General features: G+C 36.5%; 1 protein-coding gene across 6 annotated transcripts in view; it reads left to right on the top strand.

Moving 5' to 3' along the window:
* Nucleotides 1-16,507, top strand: part of triob (trio Rho guanine nucleotide exchange factor b) — a 147,573-nt gene that overhangs the window by 71,795 nt on the left and 59,271 nt on the right. For all 6 annotated transcript variants that reach the window (XR_013823808.1, XR_013823809.1, XM_079895938.1 and 3 more), the window contains exons 8-14: nucleotides 3,736-3,927; nucleotides 4,877-5,008; nucleotides 5,348-5,578; nucleotides 10,101-10,223; nucleotides 10,369-10,560; nucleotides 12,655-12,824; nucleotides 14,157-14,331. Coding sequence is in view for 4 of the 6 variants with exons in the window: in XM_079895938.1 (XP_079752064.1) it covers nucleotides 3,736-3,927; nucleotides 4,877-5,008; nucleotides 5,348-5,578; nucleotides 10,101-10,223; nucleotides 10,369-10,560; nucleotides 12,655-12,824; nucleotides 14,157-14,331 (1,215 nt within the window). In the remaining 2 variants the exon portion in view is untranslated. The remainder of the gene's footprint in view (nucleotides 1-3,735; nucleotides 3,928-4,876; nucleotides 5,009-5,347; nucleotides 5,579-10,100; nucleotides 10,224-10,368; nucleotides 10,561-12,654; nucleotides 12,825-14,156; nucleotides 14,332-16,507) is intronic.

The raw sequence follows: 16,507 nt of genomic DNA, 5'->3' as shown, positions 1-16,507 counted from the left end.
ATCCAAGTATAGTTAATGCAGGAGTTTACAAGAATACTAATGAAAAACAAAACAAAACAAAGCTTTTCGAGCTGAATTCTAATTGGACTGGGAGCAGCAGTGTGTGTGTATGTGTGTGTGTTTATGGTAGGTATTACAACAAAACAGAAAAGGTGAAGAAAACAAACAATACAAATTTAAAATGGAATGTGTGTAAGATTAATGAAACAAAAATATAGGTATTTAAACTATATGTAGACAGACACTACTGTACAAAAGTTTGGGGACTGTTAAGATTTTTCAGTTTGAGAGAAATGTATCATTTTTTTCAGCACGGATACATTCAATTGATCAGAAAAGACTTAAATTGTTACAAAAATTAGTTTCAAATAAATACTATTCTTTAGATTTTTTTATTAATCAAGGAATGTATCACTGTCCTTACAAAGTTATTAAGCTGCACAGCTGTTTTCGACTGTGACTGGTGAAAACATGAAAACCCAACACTTTGTTTAGTGTCATTTCTGCCTCTAACGTGATTGCTTTTGCTTTTTAGCGTTGCTTTTTATCCTTGAGTTCTTTATATTTATGTAAATCGTACAAACTGATTTCTTTATTTGTGCCCTCCATATAAAAGTCAATTTTGCTGATAAAACACATGCTGGTCATTAACATGACAACTGAACCCATTATATTTAGAATATGTTAAGCCAGAAGTTACTTTAAGCTGCTTTAGATTTACATGAAAATGAGATACCAGAAGCTCTTAATTGTTTTCATGATGCAATCCACAAGGTCTGTGATACATTACAGAGGGATTTGATGAATTTGTGTTTACTGGTGCATGTCTATCTTCTCCGAGCAGCTCTGAAACCAGGCTTGGAGTGAGGCTATACAAAGTTAATAACTTTTTTCCATCCTGACTTCATCTGGTAGAAATACGTTTAATTTGTGCATGTGGGCACCAGTGACTTTGGATTATCTTATCTACATATGCAGGCTGCATTATTTAGAAATGGTCATCTTTAAATTAAAAATTTTGATAAAATTGACAACAGATTTAGCTGGTGTGCACATCTTCCAAAGATCATAGAATTCTTCACGGTCGAGTGCATATTTATGTGTTGTATGGTTATGTATCACATACGGGTTCACCAGTAAAACAATTTCAGTCCTGATATCAGGACTGAAATTAACGTTTAAAAAAAACGTAAACTTGTTTGCAAACACCTAAATGGTCTATCTAAGATAAGCATATATATATATATATACAGTATATTTAAAGCTAAGGGTTGAAAAGTTTGTGTGTGTGTGTGTTTTCGTAGGTGCATGTGACTGTATTATTGCTCCAGGTTTTCACGTGCACAGACATGACTGCTGCAGTTTATTGTTGCACGCAGGCCAATACCAAACCCCCATACGGTTTTCATCTGACAGCTCTCTGTGTATTGATCCTGTACCCTTTTGAATGCCTCTGGGCTGTGTAATTAGTCCCATGTGAGGAAACAGCCTGGTAACCAGAGCACTGCGTTCCACCAGCACTCTCATGCACTAGACTTTAGTTCTCCCTAAAGAACGTACATAATTCAGACACTCCCATAGAACGTACATAATTCAGCCACTCCCATTACATCAGAGAGCACACACTCGTAAAGCATATTAGGATGAAAGCGCTAATCTAGAATCAGATTCCGACCCCATACAATACTGATCATGGTGATCATAGCGCATTTTCTGATTATGTGCCGTATTTCCAGGTGAAACAGAACATTTAGTTGGAAATAATGTTTGGTGGAGCATGATAGGCATTTGATTGGATAGTGAAAAATTAGGCTATGGTTTTATTGGTTAACAGTTATGTTTAATTTTAAGTTAACGCTATGTTTTTCCCCGGCCACTCAACATTTTACATTTATTGATCTTGTACATGCATTGCGGAGTTAAACATTTGGTTTTCTGTGATGTGTTTTTACTGCAAATTGTACTGATTTGTCAAAAAGATTATGCTATCTAGCAACAATGAAGTGCAATTCCAAAAATCACTTCTGAATCTTGGAAGCATCAGTAAGAATATGTCAAAAACTACAAACCAGTCAATAATGTTTTATATCCAATGCCAATACCATCAGTTACAATGGCGCTTAAAATAATGCAAACAGACGAATTCTTTGATTGAACAAATGCTTTATTATTATTGAATTATAATGTTTATACATTTTTTTATTGGAAATACAGTACTGTTCAAAGATTAGGGTTGGCACGATTTTTTTATATGTTTTTTAAATAAGTTAATTACGCTCTATTTTGTTTCAAGTTTGTTTTCATGTCTTTTATTTTGTAGTTCTCATAGTCATGTTTCATGTATGTCATGTGATTCCCTGTTCCCCTTGTGTGATCCTGTCATGTGCTTTTCTAATCTCATGTGTCATGTTCTGATTGGTTCCTTTGTTTCATGTGTCATGTTCCCATTGGTTGTCATAATTATGTGTTCCCCTGAATCATGTGTTTAAGTCTCATGTATGCCCTGTAGTTGAGTATTTGAGATTGAAGTATGTAATTGTGGCGAACAGGACGAGGTCGAGGGCCGTGAGAGAGCGGCGCGAGGCCGGTGGCGTGATTGCTGATGAGCGACACCGGTCTCGATCTTCACAATCGTCGCTCCTCCTTTTATGCTTCCGTTCGTCCGTGAGAGATACGAGACTGGTGCGTCTCACAGGTGTCGCTCATCAGCAATCACGCCACCGGCCTCGCGTCGCTCTCTCACGGCCCTCGCCCTCGTCCTGTTCGCCACAGTAATGCTGTAAAGTAATGTGTTCGTTCCATTTTCAGTTGTTCAATTGTTCAATGGTTCCGTGTTCAAGGTCATTGTTTCAAGTCGATTTGTAGTTCACTCAATCACTCACTCATGTTTGTTTGGTTTCATGTTGTGGATTTAATTTAAGGTTTATGTTTCATGTTTTGGATCATCACCTATCTAAATAATCTGCACTTGGGTTCTCTTCACCATCATCCTAGTCTGCTTCCATGTCAGCATTGTGACAATGGTACAGCATATCGTATTAAAGGGCCCAGAAGCATATTTCTTAAGCAAATAGGGTCAATTCTGATTTCATGTTATCTATATCTAAAGTATCTTTACTTGGTGGTACCACAAGCTCATGGTGCTACCACAAGCTAATTGTTCAAATCTTAAGCTCAGGGTATTTTTTTATATCTATTAAGATATTTTATGTCAGTTTCGCATACTAAACTTTTGTTTGCAATTTATGTTTGTATATTGTATTTTCAGTTGGTAGAGCATATAGCAAAACATTTAGTCTGAAATGGGTAGTCCTGAATTCTGACCATGATTCTTCCTCTTGGCTTAAATTGTCATCCACACACATTCCAGAGCTGTGGTTGAAGCTGTAGACATGTGTGTGTCTGTGGCCAGACAAGAGCTACTCCTCCCTGCAGAAGCAGCTTTGAGTGGACTGCTGTTTACACTGAGTCCGTACACATCGGTCACAACCATTCATCATTTGTTTTGAATGACAATATTAAAAGAAAAGTAACATTTTATGATTTGTAGCAATTTCACCCCCCCATTTCAGCCTTCAAAGACAAAATGCACTGCAAATGTTTTGATTTGTTTTAGCTGTGCCAATACCACACACCCCATGTGTGATTAGCATAAATGTGTCATCTTAAAAAACAACCCATTCAGGAAGTGATGTGAGGTAGACAGCACTCAGTGATTCTTGTGGTCTCTTGCAGAATGTGTATGTGAACATCAGTCGGATCATGTCCGTGGGGAACAGGCTGCTGGAGTCGGGTCACTATGCGACCCAGCAGATTCAACAGATCTCAGGTCAGCTGGAGCAGGAATGGAAAGCGTTCGCCGCCGCGCTGGACGAAAGGAGTGCACTGCTGGAGATGTCTGCTAACTTCCACCAGAAAACTGACCAGGTGAGGCCTAAACATGCCAACACATACCTATATCTGGTGTGTGGTGAGCGCACAATACTGTGGCTTCCGTCACATCATCCAGGTGGATGCTGCTCACTGGTGGTGGTTGAGGAGAGATTCGCCTGACATGATTGTAAAGTACTTTGGGTTTACAGAAGTACATAGGAAATGCGCTATATACAGTAAATACTTCCTTCCTTCCTTTCTTCACTCACTCGCTCGCTCACTCACTCCTACAGATACATTGAGCATACAAACAAACTAATGCATAATGATCACCGTTGCACACAGATAAAGTGTTTTGTTTTGTTTTTTTTACATTTACATTGTTATATATATATATATATATATATATAGAGAGAGAGAGAGAGAGAGAGAGAGAGAGAGAGAGAGAGAGAGAGAGAATAGAGAATGATGTGTTGGTATAGACAGAGAATGATGTGTTGGTAATACTTCACTTTTAAAATGGAATACAATGAAACTGCAAAAATAATGATTCCGATCACGTTTTACAAAACCTCAGACAAACAAGTTGGAGGAGATTTGTGGATGCAACTTGGATGTTCATCTCGTGTTTTATGATTGAATCATTGGTGATTGTTCGGAGAATTGTCACTTGAATACCAAATATATGTCTGTGTGCTATATAAAGGATACATGAAATCCATTCCTTTCATCTTTCTGTCCTTTATCTTCTCTTTGAGCGTCTATTATCTGCTGTCAGCATCAATTTTAGACTGACATGCCATTCATTCAGCTTTAAATGTGCTCCCAATGAGACATGACAAAAATAGACTGGATATGTGTACAGGCAAATTGTAATGAATTTTTTGTTTTGTTTTACCTAATTAAGACTATCAGTATAGTGATCATTCCTGTCTGTGGTAAGATATCACAGATGTACTGTATATTTGGCCATTTTCATATAACCAATAACTCTGTTTTCTAGTATATGAGCAACATGGACTCATGGTGTAAGGCCTGTGGAGAAGGAGATCTTCCTTCTGAGCTGCAGGACCTGGAAGACACCATCCACCACCACCAGGGTCTCTATGAACACATCACCACTGCCTATTCTGAGGTATGAATCTCTGATCTCCACTGAATTGTAATAAATAAATTCCGTTGCAGATCTAGGCAGGTGGAGCTGGGGAAGGTGGAGGGTCTAAGATGAACTCTGATAGTGTGCTGCAGAAACAGCTTACCGCGAACACTGAACCAGACTGTTTAAATGTTGAGCAAGCAATCTCATTGGCTGCAGAATCATTCCGTAATTATGTGATTGCTAACAGATTGCATGAGAAGGACCGATCAGCCTTTGCCATCTATTGTTTCATGACTAGATATTCAATTGAAGGTAGGATTTTCTTCTGTCTGTAAGATGTTTAAGTGTTGATGTGTATTACCTGTACATCCTCAGGTAAGTCAGGATGGCAAAGCCCTACTAGATAAGCTCCAGCGCCCTTTGACCCCAGGCAGTGCAGATTCGCTGACGGCCTCGGCTAACTACTCTAAGGCGGTGCACCACGTCCTGGATATCATTCATGAGGTTCTGCACCACCAGAGGCAGTTGGAGAACATCTGGCAACACCGCAAACTCCGTCTTCACCAACGGCTACAGCTCTGCGTCTTCCAACAGGATGTCCAGCAGGTCAGACACTTATTCGTAACAAACTATAATTTATACACATACTACTGCAAATACTGTCGGTACAGATTCAGTTGGATTTATTTAATCATTCTTATTTGGGAAGTGAGAGATGTACAGATTGTATGAGGTGTCAGAGCGTTTCACTAGACATCTGTGTGGATGTTTTTTTTTTGTTTTTTTTCACTCTCACCCACTTCCCACAAGTTTCATCCCCCACATGCCTGTTCCCGCTGAATTTTACTTCTTACTTGCAGTGATTTTGTTCTGCCTTCTCTTGCTCAATTTAGGTCAGATTCCAACAGTCACACATCATTTTACCCATTGAACCAAAAAAGACTAATAGGATATATATATATATATATATATATATATATATATATATATATATATATGCATTGCATTGCATTTATCAAAAGTGACAGTAAAGACATTTACATTTATAATGTAACAAAATATTTTGATCTAAATAGTGTTTATCTAAATGTATCTAAATGTTTCTTGAGCACCATATTAGCATATTAGAATAATGTCGGAAGGACACTGAAGACTAATGACTGCTGAAAATTCAGCTTTGCCATCACAGGAATTATTATTATTATTATTATTTTAAATATATTAAAGTATAAAAGTTATTATTGTTGAATTGTAATAATATTGTACAATATAACAATTTTTACTATATTTATAATCAAGTAAATGCAGCCTTTAGGAGCATGAGAGATTTAAAAAAAAATAAAAATGAAAATAAATAATTCTTACAGACGCCGAACTTTTGAACGGTATATGTGTCATGAAATAATCCTTAAACATTTTTTTTTTGTTTATGCAAAAGTTAATGATAAGCCAGTTTAACATTGAATTTATGCTTAGTCATATAAATAAATGGTAACCCTTAACAATAAGGTCTCATTTGTTAACATTAATTAATGTATTAACTACCACGAACTAACAATGAGCAATACATTTGTTACAGTATTTATTAAACTTTGTTAATGTTAGTTAATAAAACATGTAATTCATTATTTTTTCACGTTAGTTCACAGTGCATGAACTAATTTGAACAAATACAGCTTTTTATTTAAATAATGTATTAGTAAATGTTGAAATTAACATTAACTAAGATTAATAAATGCTGTAGAAGTATTATTCATTGTTAGTTCATGTTAACTAAAGTAGTTAACTAATGTTAACTAATGAAACCTTATTGTAAAGTGTTACCAAATGAATGAAATGTTACAGTGTGGGTGATTGTAAAACAACAACAAAAAACATCCTTAATATAATGTAATGTCATAAAACACAAACTGATTATTGAGTTTGTGTATGAATATAATATATATGGCAATGTGGCATTAAAATGAATCCTGCTCATGAGGTGCATCTGGTTGAATCTCTTCTTCTCTTTTTCTGATTATCTTTATTGAAAAATGGCAGCATATGAATGCCTGTGAGGCATCGTTATGTTGAATATAAAGTGAGTTCATGTCTGTTTGAAATAGGATTTCACTGCTCAGTTGAGAATAGAATATAAATTTGAAAGGGAGATTTTAGGCACCACTGCATTAAATTGTTAAAGGGATAGTTCAACAAAAAGGAAAACTGCCATTACGTATTCACCTTCATGTCGTTGTGAACCTCTATGCTGTTATTTTTACTGTGAAATAAATAAAAAGAGAACCTCCTCATACAAAAAAGATAAAAAGCACCATAAAAGTAGTCCATATAGCATGTGCTCTCTATTCCAATTGTATAGACTACTTTTGGTTCTTTTATTGTGCTTTTTGTCATTTTTGGTGCCGGACTGGTACTGTGAACTGGGGTTTTATGGTAAGGATCTATACAAAGATTTTTAATTTATGTTTCAGAGAAAAATAACAGCATATGGGTTTGGAACAACATGAGGATTTGTACGTATTTTTTTTGGATGAAATATTTCCATTTTTCTTTTTCAAGTAAGACATTTTACATGGATAGATAATTCAGAAAAATTCTGTCATATCTTTTACAACAACATCCAATTGTGTCTCTTTCTCTTTAACTTTGCAACAACAACACAGCCTCCCTTGTTTCGGCAGCGACTTTCAGCATGTTTCCTATAACAACGTCTGATGTTTACATTTTTACGTGGCTTGAGAAATCTGATCTTATTTCAATCGGATATGCACAAAAATCGGATTTGGACTGACAGTCTGAACGTAGCCTTTGTCTTTTTTTCTCTGACGCATTCAGTATCAGTTGTCATGGTAACCGTGTTCAGCAGGCACATTATGTTGAGGGTTTGCCCCATAAAATGATGCAGGCATAGGGGACCTCTAAACCTTCCAGACATCTGAAAAAAAAAAAAAGCCACGTGAGCAGGAGACTCAACATCTGCACGGCAAACGATTTCTTCTAATCACACGTGCGCACACATGTGCTGACAGATGCCACCACACACACACACACACACAGTTCTGAATGTGGCACATTGAGCCAGATCAAAGGTGGCATAATGAAATATGCATGAGCAGAGGACTGTGTTTCGCAGTGTGCTGTAGCGTCTTTTGAGACGGGTAGAAAGCTTTCATACTCAGCTTGCTCCATCTTGCAGATTTCAAATGTTTAATAAAACATTTAATACTAACCTAAACGCATTTGTAATATGTTTTATTAGTAAAATAGCCTATTGCATATGCATTCAGATGCTCATGCAAATCTGTGATATAGAAAATACCCAATACCCAATTAGTCAAATTTCTATAAAAGACACCATTATTGAACTCGGACAACAGCATCAGGGTCTTGCTTGCCTAATCTGCAGGATGACCTCACTGCGTGTATAGTGCTGATGTTTATAGAGGTGTTGAGCTGTCGCAGTGACTCCTGCTGCCCCCTGCTGGTTCTACACTACAAATGCAGTTTAACTCTTTTACAAAGCAACAAACAGTGCATTTAAAATAGAATTTATATTTTATCTATTCATTTTTTTTTATGTTTTATCATATCGTGTATTCCCATGAAGGGAGTCAAACCCATGTTGTTGGTACTACTAGCATCATGCTATACAAGTCATAGGAACCCTTACAAAACCCCTACAGTAAAACAGTGGCAAATTAGTCTTAGAATCCACTGTCATCATAAAAGAAATTAAACTAAATGACTGATTCCTGAGAAATGTTTCACTCTCCTCTAACTGTTTTATTCTGCTAGAAATTGCTAGAAAGTGCCATATATTTTGCAATGGCATTTAAACATATCCTGTAATCATGAATGGCTGAAAATGGAATGGGAAATTCATTTGCAGGGTTCCCACAGTCACGGAAAACCTGGAAAAGTTCAGGGAATGCTAAAACTGCAATGGTTTTGTTTTGTTTTGTTTTAGCAGTTACATGAAACCTGGAAATAAAGGCCTTGAGGAGTTATGAAAATGTATAAAACCTTTCAAAGTCATGGACATTTCTGTAGAGATTATTTTCATCATACAGTAATTGCTCTTTGTGTGATCTTTATGCAATGACTTTTAAAAATCCTGATTCTATAATCATGAATGACCTCAAAAGGTGGTCAAAAATGGTCAAAAGGTGTGGAAGCCTTGGATGGAGATGCCATGTTATTTATTTATTTATTTATTATTATTATTATTTTCAAAATTAAAATTTAAATAGTGAGTCAATACATCATCAATCCTTCTTTCAAAAACTTTTTTTTTTTTTTGTCTTACCCCGATTCACTATGGTGAGCTTATTTTAAATGTTTATAGTTTAGACCTAGCAGGATGGTTTTCATGGGAAAATGCATACATGCGTCACTCGCCCGTGCGTGTCTTGTCATATCCATAAATAAAGAAAAGTTTCTCCAGCTACTTAGATATATTTTTGGTGTGGGATTGTGGTTAGGTGGCATTACTAGCGATAAATGTTGACATGGAGCAGCTAAATATTAAACCTCCGGTGAATAACCCATTTCAAAATAAGATAAACAGAGGAGAATCTGCTGGCAAAAAGAGAACACAACAAAGCTTGTAATAAAATGAGAATCAACACTGGCTTGGCTTGTCATAGATGGCGAGAACAGGCATTTGAAATGTTGTAAAAGCGATATGGTGTTTTTATTGCTCAACAAGTGAGTAAAGTATTTTATTGAACAGATAAATTGCCATATGTAACTCTCTAACAGAGTTCCTTGTAAAGTATTATCTGTTGTGAAGGCTCATATTCATTCGCACAGTCACGCAGAGCCAAAGCACAACCAAAACAATGTTCTTCCACAAAATGCATGCAATTTTGTTTTTTAACCACAAGAGTTACATAGTGTACCTTTAATTTATTTCAAAATATTAGGTGTACACTACACTACACTTTAATTACATTTTACAGTAGTAACAAATAAATGTTGTTTTGTGTATTTTCACATTGGTTTTGACAAAATCCTCAGCTGAAATATGTGTATAATATCATGACTCATTTCGGATGACTTTTTATGTGGCAGGTGGAGGTCCTTCTGACCCTCTCAGCAACATATGGTTATATTCATCTTCTCGCAGGTTCTAGACTGGATTGAAAACCATGGCGAGGCGTTCTTGAGTAAGCACACAGGAGTGGGGAAGTCTCTGCACAGGGCTCGAGCATTACAGAAACGTCACGAGGACTTTGAAGAAGTGGCTCAGGTAAGGAGGAACAGATGTAAGAGCATCGCTTTGGCTGCTGTCCATCTGGCTATCTGCTGTTCTCCTCCCAGATTCAAAACTTTTTAGGCCACCTCAGAAATTAGTCAAATGCATATTGACATCCAAACTGCTGCGTGTTTCTCAGAACACCTACACGAATGCAGATAAACTCCTGGAGGCGGCAGAGCAGCTGGCTCAGACAGGCGAGTGTGACCCTGAGGAGATCTACCAGGCCGCACATCAGCTGGAGGACCGGATCCAGGATTTCGTAAGACGCGTTGAACAGCGTAAAGTCCTGCTCGACATGTCTGTGGCTTTCCACACTCACAGCAAAGAGGTAAGTCTTGGCAGAGAGTAGAAGTTGGTGTTGGTGGGTGTTGATATGTGTGGGTTGTGCCTGTATTCTACTAGACAGAAATATGTTCCAGAGTATGATTTAACATTCACAGTCTTGGACAGTTTCTTGGACTTTTTTAGAAAGTTTTAATAATTTGGAGCCATGGTATAGTGGTTATCACACATGCTCTGGACACATTGGGACACATTGTTTGAACTTGGCCCACAATGTTATTTTATTAATTAATCATTAAAGGATTAGTTCACTTCAGAATTAAAATTTCCTGATAATTTACTCACCCCCACATCATCCAAGATATCCATGTCTTTCTTTCTTCAGTCGAAAAGAAATTAAGGTTTTTGAGGAAAACATTCCAGGATTTTTCTCCATACAGTGGTCTTCAACGGTTATCAACGGGTTGAAGGTCCAAATACAGTAGCAGTTTCAATGCAGCTTGAAAGGGCTCTACACGATCCCAGCCGAGGAATAAGGGTCTTATCTAGCGAAATGATCTGTCATTTTCTAAAATAAATAAACATTTCTATACTTTTTAACTACAATTGCTTGTCTTGCACTTGCTGTGATGCACCACACATTACTTAATCACATTGAAAGGTCACGCGTGACATAGGCGGAAGTACCGACCTAGTGTTTACAAAGCGAACGTGCAAAGACTAAGTCAAACACCCTTTACAAAAAAAATAAATAAATAAAAGGTAAAACAACGATGTTGAAGTTGGAGGAGAAAATGAGATGGAGTTTTTCACCCTACCCTACATTCCCCACCTACGTCACACTTGACCTTTCCAACGTGATTACGGAATGCATGAAGTCGTGGACGTGCAAGATGAGCATTTGTGGTTAAAAAGTGTGTGTGTGTATATATATATATATATTTTTTATTTTTTATTTTTTATTTTTTTATTATTATTATTTTATTTATTTATTTATTTTATGACCGATCATTTGGCTAGATAATACCCTTATTACTTGGCTGGGATTGTGTAGAGCCCTTTGAAGCTTAATTTAAACTGCAATTTGGACCTTCAAACCGTTGGTCCCTGCTGAAGTCCACTTTATGGAGAAAATCCTGGAATGCTTTCCTCAAAAAACTTAATTTCTTTTCAACTGAAGAAAGAAACACATGAACATCTTGGGTGACGTGGGGGTGAGTAAATTATCAATAATGTGAGTATATAATCCTTTAATTCATTCATTCATTTATCTTATTATTATTTTTTTTTTTTTTTATGTCTTCACTTTCAAAGATGAAAGTATATTTGCAACATAATTGCACAGTATTTGAAAATCTACTTGAAAAATACAGGACATATATATATATATATATATATATATATATATATATATATATATATATATATATATATATATATATATATACTTGCAAATACTTGCCACTTGCAAATATTAAACATGAGCTTCGTTACGGTTGGGTTTTTTGTTTTTGTTTTTTTGGATCTCAAATATGTATCATTTATCTACTTATAAATTCAGAACTCTTTTCTCCCGGTCTATCTATATTCCACAAAATGTGAATGATAATGAATAAGACTGCGTGTACATTCATGACATACTTAATACGAACAAACAATGCTCTCTTTAATGCTTCCATATGGCGTAATGTTAGCCATCTGCTATATGTAGCAGGCTGGGTTATGCTGACATCTTTGTTTCTGAGAGTGTGTTTTATAACGGGATGAGTAATGATAAAGGGTTGAAGGCTGGAGTTTTGGAAAAAGAGAAAGGTGGAGATGGAAAAAGACAATGGGGAGGTGTGGAAGGACTGAGCATGGCCTGCTGTGGCAAGAGATACACTCTTTGACATGCCAACACAGGCAGATGGCTAATCCTGTGAGCTCACACAAGACGAAGGCCTTTCACAGGAAATAACAACACCAGCCGTTCGGTGGCAGCCTAAGTGCGTCTGGCTGTTTGTATTGTCATGTTTGTGCATTTTGATATTTAATTTTAGAACGGTTGTTATTTGTTTGAAGAGACCCATGGATCTACACAGATCATAACATTGTGAAGTTGCTAATCTGATTGGCTGGTGATGATGTCATTCTTCTGCAGCTGTGGACATGGTTGGAGGAACTTCAGAAGGAGTTGCTGGATGATGTTTATGCTGAGTCAGTCGAGGCGGTGCAGGAGCTGATCAAACGTTTTGGTCAGCAACAGCAAACCACCCTGCAGGTCACCGTCAATGTTATTAAAGAAGGAGAGGATCTCATCCAGCAGCTCAGGTACTGACCAATGAGAAAACATTAGTTAAGTGGAAAAACTTGTTGTCATGAGAATTCTGACAAACACAAACACATATGCACATCATGTAATGCCCTTGGCATCCTATTGACGTCTGTTGTATTAATTATAATTACTAAACTCTAACCCCACAGATGCTTTTTCCATTATTGTGAATTTTTGTTCGATTATTTGGTCACTTTATGAAACTAGTGAAACCAATGCAGGTTTTTCAGGTTTTATTAATAGAGCAAATTTAGCAGGCTACAAAACCATGCACATCACAAACACTAACAACTTACAAATCTGTGATTACAACTACTACAATTTGAAGTAACTGTGGTGAAAATCTGTAAATCTGTTACTATAACACGTCCATTATTCAGTTCTATATCTACAGAGATTCCACAGTCTGCCCAAATTCACTGTTGAATTTTGCAAAACGAATCAATGTTGATGTTGCAACATCATACTCTTCATACAGATCTTTAAAAAATTGAATGTTTAATTATAAGGATTTTGTTCATCTTTTTAATTATAAAGCTGTTTACAACATTGTTTCATTTATTATTATTATTTTTATTTTTCAAAACTGAGACACCTAACATTATTTCAACCACATTTCAGTGCTGAAGGTTGGTCACATGCCAGCTGGGATAGTAAAAAACAACACCTGACCTACACTGTGGTGTACACACAAAATTACACACACGTTTACAATTTATCCATTTCAGTCAATATTTGTATAGTGCTTTTCATAATACACATTGATTCGAAGCAGCTTTACAGAAAATCATGAAGTTAATGTTTATAATAGATTTATATTCATGCCTTATAGTCGTATTTAGCAGATTAGAGCTGGGCGATAATAGTTACATTATGTGATAATATAAACAAGCAGTTAAAATTTTCTATATGGTATACAGTATATATGTCTTTGCATTAGTATACTGAATGTATGTGCGTAAAGTTGGAAATACCTACATATCCAACTTTATAGAAAGATGTGCAATAATACAATTTATATTTTGCAATAATATAAACATTCAAGCTGATTTTCTATATAGTATAGTACAGTTTATTAAATATACCAATTTAAAATTGACACGGGGCACATACACTGTTAAATAACACTAAATTAGACTTGTCTTTAAAGAAATATTTTCGTTAATATGAGAACATAGAGCTGCAACTCCTACTGTAAACCACAGTAACACACTCACACACTTAATTGATTCAATTCCTAACACGCTTCATTGAAGTTAAATGGCATACTTCAATGGAGATCAGATCTTGTCTCTTATACTTGTACATGCTCTTCTTTCTGACTGCAGAGACTCTGCTATCTCCAGCAATAAGACTCCTCACAACAGCTCGATGGCTCACATTGAGAGTGTCCTGCAGCAGCTGGACGAGGCCCAGGCTCAGATGGAGGAGCTGTTTCAGGAACGGAAGATCAAACTAGAGCTTTTCCTCCAGCTCAGGATCTTTGAACGAGATGCCATTGACGTGAGTCCGCACTTTACAACATGTCTGACAGTTCGACAACCCACTGATTGTGTTGTAAAGAATGGATCTTAACGGTCAAGACAAGCGGTCCTCAACTGATGCGTTGCAGGCATAGGGGAGGGAAATTGGTGGGGAAGTCAGTTTTTTTTCACACTTTCAGATGTCTTGAGAATCTGAATAAATAGCAGACGCTCAGTTACACATTTGCTAAATAATTGACCACATCAAAACAATTATCATGATTAGCTGATCAACGCTCAAGCACTGCAGAAGTTAAGTCGCCTTTATTAATATAGCGCTTTATACAATACACATTGTTTCAAAGCAGTTTTACAGGGATAAACAGGAAAATAATAATGCAAACAGAGTTCAATTCTGCTGTAAAGCAGCTCTAAAAAGAAAATATTGTAATTGTTCAGCTCAGTTCAGTGTTGATTCAGTTCAGTTCAGTAACTGTAAAGATCATCAACTATGAAATAAATTGAATTCAGCTATAAAGCAGCTAGAAAATGGTACAGTAGTCTAGCAGCATTCACAAAAAGTCAACATTGCACAACCATTACTTTCTGTCACAGGCTGGTTGCAGCAGAGATGAAACGTGTGCAGCAGTCTTTATTGATAACAAACTCAAACTAACAGAAATACTCAGGTTTCTCAGGAATTCAAAAACAAGAACAGAAATAACAATAAATAGCAAAAATAGACCTATACGCACAAGATTAGTATTATCTGGGGACCCCCCTCCCCCTATACACTGTATAGAGATATGACCCAGCACCCAAAATACTATCAAAACACTCCAACGCAGCCTCCATTCTCTCCATTCTTCGCAAAAGATTGATAAAAAGGCGCACAGGAAACAAAAACCTTGAAAAAAATGATAAACGACCAAATCCTGGCCAAATCACAGAGGATTTGCCCATTCACACGGGACCTCTGTGTTTGGTGAAATATGGTAGATAATTTGCAGGGGGGATTTTTACTTTACAAATTACAGACATGGCAGATTCGCACGGGATTAAGATCACAGACAACCTCCGCAATTATTACAAATGACTAAAGTTCACCAGGTAATACTAATCCCGTGTGAATAGGGCTAATGACAGATAACTGAACAGGTCTAAATACATGGCTTAAATACACGGGCAAACAAGGGAGCTAACAAGATAATTAACACACCTGAACTGAATACTGAAATCAAAATGTAACCATGGTGACAAACTGACGGGGGACAGAGGAAGACAGGACTAATTAACAACTTAGAAGCTACCAAGGAACACAACACAAAGAAAACAGAATGAAAACCGTGACACTTTCTGTTTTGGTGCAAAATTTGTTTGTAGTCAGAGAAGTGATTTTCAATTTTTCTAATTATCCTATGTCATGTTAATATTTTTGCATATTACTTGGCCAGTGCAGTTTATAATTACATTAACAAATTAAAGTGTTTTATTTTAAGAACCTATTTGTTTTGTTTTGTTTTTTTTAATTAGAATATTGCTCTCAGATATTTTTTCCCTCATATCCAACAGATATCCCTCCCTGATTACATAAGTTTGAGTTTTCAGTACTGCGTCAATTGTTAGGTAGAAGGCTATATACCACGTGCTTTCTCATCCGTTTTGATCTGATCAAAGGAAGAAAGTGCTAAAAGACAAAATCCAGTGATCTCAGAGAATCTGAGCAGAAGCCTTGAGCAAAGAGAAAGCCATCATGTCTGCTCTTCTCACAGCCTGCACCATGAGTCATGGAGGTTTGTGTCTCTGGATGTGTGAAAATGAGTCACATTTTTTTTAAAAGGGTGTTTAAGAAACCGACAGCTTTATCTAATCAATATCACTTTATCAAGCTATTAGAGTCAACATGAAACAACCTATTTAATAATTGTGGACTTTATATTATTAAGTGAGTTTGGCTACTATGTACTAACATTTAAATTAATCATTTAAATACAATACTTGTGATGTGCGGCTCGCGGATATATCTGTGGACACTGTGGATGGGATGGGATGGGATGGGATGGGGGTTGGGGGGGGGGGGGCATTGCAATTGATGATATAAATCATTAATGATGGAAATATTAACGTGTTAAAAGCTTGCTTTTTCATCAGGCACTAATTCACAGACTCTCATTAAGCTACACAGTTGCGGGCTCCACTTTTTTACATAGCAATGG

This window comes from Squalius cephalus, assembly GCF_949319135.1.
Source record: "Squalius cephalus genome assembly, chromosome: 15".
Classification (NCBI taxonomy): domain Eukaryota; kingdom Metazoa; phylum Chordata; class Actinopteri; order Cypriniformes; family Leuciscidae; genus Squalius; species Squalius cephalus.
Note: the sequence above shows the minus strand (reverse complement) of the source record. Positions and strands in the feature narration are given on the sequence as shown.